This window comes from Fukomys damarensis, unplaced genomic scaffold (assembly GCF_012274545.1).
Source record: "Fukomys damarensis isolate Sample0158 unplaced genomic scaffold, DMR_v1.0_HiC HiC_scaffold_37, whole genome shotgun sequence".
Classification (NCBI taxonomy): Eukaryota; Metazoa; Chordata; class Mammalia; order Rodentia; family Bathyergidae; genus Fukomys; species Fukomys damarensis.
The window spans coordinates 1,711,844-1,715,749 of record NW_022900949.1 but is presented as its reverse complement, the minus strand read 5'-3'; the positions used below and the strand labels follow the sequence as shown (position 1 = coordinate 1,715,749).

The 3,906-nt window shown below is 56.1% G+C and overlaps 1 protein-coding gene across 1 annotated transcript; it reads right to left on the bottom strand.

Moving 5' to 3' along the window:
• Positions 1-1,212: 1,212 nt before the first annotated feature.
• Positions 1,213-3,632, bottom strand: Ifi30 (IFI30 lysosomal thiol reductase). The gene is made up of 7 exons (XM_010606529.3): positions 3,621-3,632; positions 3,085-3,285; positions 2,930-3,004; positions 2,769-2,861; positions 2,025-2,177; positions 1,407-1,460; positions 1,213-1,307 (listed from the first exon to the last, which is right to left on the bottom strand). The coding sequence occupies exons 1-7, from the start codon at positions 3,630-3,632 to the stop codon at positions 1,242-1,244; spliced, it is 654 nt and encodes a 217-aa protein (XP_010604831.2). The 3' UTR covers positions 1,213-1,241.
• Between the last annotated feature and the right edge of the window lie 274 nt (positions 3,633-3,906).

The following is a 3,906-nucleotide window of genomic DNA, read 5'->3' as shown; positions in this document are numbered from 1 at the left end:
CTTTTTTTTTTTTTTTTTGTACTGGGGATCAAACTTGGGCCCTGGCACTTGTGAGGCAGTTGGTGGAACCACTGAGCTAAATCTGTGGCCCTCTTCTTATTTCTAAGTAAAGCGTCTCTAACTTCCTCCTCTGCTGACAGCTGGGCTGCGTAGAGCAGGAGGAACGAATTCTTGGGGCAAATTTGGCCTCTGAGTTGCTGCAGCTGCACAGGGTCTGTGGACGAAGGTTACTGGGTGCCTTTACATATGTCACAATTTCAGCGTTCTTTGAAAATCTTCCCTTAAGCATTTTGGAATTTCTCTTCCAATTTGCAGTAAGATCTGGCAGGGGGAACCCGAAGGCGAGGCGCTGGAACACAGCAGGTGTTTAGGCCTGAGGTGTAGAGGGGTCCGGTCTTCCCAGTGTTAGGGAAAACTTTAATAGTGAAAGCCTAGAGATGTCACAATGTAAGGTAACTTCTGCCCTTTGCTCTGTTTAGTTCAGAATTAACCCGCACTGGAAGCATCTAGTCTCCCTAAAAAGTTTCATAAGTGAAAAGGACCATTGTTAGCTTTGTTGACCAAACGCTCTCCCTTCACCCAGGTTAGAACCGATAACTCTTAAAGCTAACCTCGCCTAACAAAGAATTGCATCCAGGTTGAAATTTAAGTGCTTCGCCACCATGTTTTGCGTATCAGCAATGTGAGCTGTGAAAATACAATGTAATCAGCTGAAAGAGATCAAGGCTGTAAAACCCTGTAAAAGAAGGAGCTGTAACCCAGTGGGGAATCGATCAGGGCACCGCCATTTGGTGTCATCGATTCCCATGGATGGAGTAAACTTTTTAAATTTAACTTCCATTCTGCTGCCTCTCTTGTGTGTCACTTGCCAATTTCTTCCCTAACACCAGCACTAGAGAGGCTGAGGCAGGAAGATCACTGAGTTTGAGGCCCATCTGGAATACATAGTGAGACCCTGTCTCAAAAACAAAACAAAACAAAAATAACGAACAAAACCAAAATCCACAAAGAGTGAAACACAACAGTCTAAACAGTTTTTTATTGATCAAAGTAGTTTTGATTTAGTACCACTGTCGGCGAGGCAAGATTCTGGATTATAGGAGGAGACTTTGGGCGTGGGCTTTCTGGGATGTATAGGAGTTCTTTGTTTAGTGGATTGTCTTTGCTGAGGCTGGAGATGGGAAGAAGGGGACAGCTGGGCTCTTGCTCTTCCTCTGTGGGCTCCCTTAGGGCCCCAGCCTTCATTTAAAGCAGACCTCTCTGCGGGTGCTGCCTATGGACGAGCAGATGTCCGGCTTCTCCTCACCCTGGAGAGAGGAGGGCACCTTGGAGTCCTAGCATCGCCACAGGATACCGCCACCTCCGCCCCCAGCAGTGGGGCCCAGGGCTCCGTGTGCCCACCTTACCTGGTACAGTTGGCAGACCTGACTCAGGAGCTGGCTCAGGTCTTTCAGAGGTTTCTGCAGGAAACAAAAGAAAAATTCATATCTCCACCTGTCCCGTTCTTCTGCGGTGCTGGGATGATACCAGGGGTCCTCCATGCTCAGTGACTTCCAGCCGAGTCGCACCCCCAGCCTTGTGGATGATTTCTCTCTCTCTCTTTTTTTTCTTTTCTTTTTTTTTTTTGGTTTTTTGAGACAGGGTCCCACTATGTAGTTGAGAATGACCTGGAACTCACTATGCAGTCCAGGCTGCTCTTGAACTCACAGCGATCCTCCTGCCTCAGCCTCCCGAGAGCTGGGATTACAAGTGTGTGCCGACCCACCCAGCTCAGGTTGCCTTTTTGATACAGGTTCTCCCTATGTAGCCCCAGCTGGTCTTGAACTCACAGAGATCCTCCTGCCTCAGCCTCCCGAGTGCTGGGATTACAGACATGTGCCACCACGCCCGGCTTGGATGGTTTCTCTCAAGACAGGGTCTCCCAAAATCACCAAGCTGCCCAAGCTGGGCACCAACTAACGACCCTCCTGCCTTGGCCTGCCAGAGTACTGGGATGCCTGGTGTGTGCCACCCGGGGCCCTTACCCCGTTGACGAGGACCCAGGGCACGTATTCGTGTGGTGGCTGCAGGGCGTCCGTGAGCTGTGCATTCCGGTGCAGCAGCTGCGTCCCTCGCTCCCCGTCCGCGCAGGCCAGGATGCTGTCCGCAGACACATCAGGCGCGTAGAGCTGTAGACACTGCGAGAGGGACGTGGCCTTGCCTCAGCTTCCTACCTCTTTTATCTCCCCAACCGTCGGACCGGCTTCCTCCCGGCCTGCGGGGGTGGGGGGTTGTTGGCCCCACTACCCCTCTACCTAGTGGCACTGTAGCAGCAGGGGCTCGGGCCACACCTCTGAGCCCAGACCTGCAACCCCCTGGCATCACCCTGTCCTCTGAGCGTCCCTGGGTTCTGCTCCCTGCACCAGGAACACCTTTCCTCCTCCTCCTCTCCACGCCCCCAGCCCCACTGTGGCCCTGTCAGGCCGGGAGTGTTGGGGCGAGGCCCCTCTGCTGGCCTAGATGTTTGATGAGTGAGTAAGTGGGGCAGGTGAATCAGCCCTTGGGCAGTATTTTCCGTAGTGCCCCGCCATCTGCACAATTCCCTCACAAACAGAGCTCAGCAGTCCTCCCCACCCCGCCGGACGTCGTCCTGGTGCTGCCAAGAGACCTGTGTCGTCCTGCTTTAGAGGTGGAAGTTTCACTAAATGGCCCAGTTTGGGGTCCTCCTGCCTCAGCCTCCTGAGTGCTGGGAACACTGACTTCTTCCGCCTGCGGATGGGAACTCTCACCGGCTTCAGCTTTTTCTCCATGTCCTTCATCTCCTCGAGGCAGACGATGGTCAGGAAGGCGGCGTCCTGCTCCAGCTGGTCCAGCACGCAGGCCTGCAGGGGACAGGGTGAGCCTGGGCCCCGCCCCCAGCCCCTGCAGCGCCCCCGGGACGCCGGCTCACCTCCACCTTGTTGAGCTTGCACTCCTCCTCGCCATGCTGGCACTGGAACACCCACGAGCCGTTGACGCTCTGCTCCTGCAGGACCCCGGGCCTGTGAGTGGGTGACAGGCGAGTCCCTGCCCTGCCCCTTGCCTCAGCTCCCCCAGCCCACGCACCTTGGCGTTCCCATAGGGCACCAGCGTGACGTTGAGGATCTCCAGCACCAGGAGCCAGGTCGGAAAGAGGTCGCGCACCAGGAACATCTGGCAGCCCCCGCACAGCGCCTCGTAGTACAGGGTGACGTTGACCGGGGGCGCGTCGCTCACCCTGGGGGTCCTGGGCAGGCACAGGCCGTGGGCCTGGGGAGGGCACAGCCTCTGTCACTGTCCTGGCAGGGGCCACACCCCCAGGCACTTGAGCCTGCCAGGTGCAGCCTGTGCTCCAGACCTTCCCCCCCTCCTTTTGGTACCGGGGATTGAAGTCGGGACCTTGTGCCAAGCAGGTGTGGTGACACTGACACTAAATCCTCGGCCCCTTTTCCTCCTTTTGATTTTTTGGGGCCAGAGTCACACTAGGGAGTCAAGGCTGGCTTTGAGCTCACTATGTAGCTTGGCCATCCTCTTGCCTCGGCCTCTGGAGTGCTGGGATGACGGGCATATACTACCAAATCCAGCTGCATTTATTTCTTTTGGTTTTTGAGAGTCCCTCACACCGTGTAGCTCATGTTGGTCGCGAGCTCACTTTGTAGCCCAGGCTGGTTTTCAATTCGCCAGGATCCTCCTGGCTCAGCCTCCCCAGGGCTGGGACGACAGGCGTGCGCCACTAAGCCCAGCAAAACCCGGCTTTGGACTGTGTCCCTCAGCGCTCCTCCGTCTCAATTTGGCTGCAGACGCGGACTTGCCGGCCGTGTCAGTAGTGTGCGCGGAGGCTGATGTTCACAGGCGCCCGGGTCGGGAGGCGCCTAGTGCCCGCCCGGGGACGGTCCCGCCCGGCACTCG

Coding starts and splice junctions, on each gene's coding strand:
- Ifi30 (XM_010606529.3), bottom strand. Junction 3,005..3,084: donor TGCCCTATGGGAACGCCAAG/GTGCGTGGGCTG, acceptor GGGGTCCTGCAG/GAGCAGAGCGTCAACGGCTC. Junction 1,308..1,406: donor AGGTCTGCCAACTGTACCAG/GTAAGGTGGGCA, acceptor TCCTCTCTCCAG/GGTGAGGAGAAGCCGGACAT.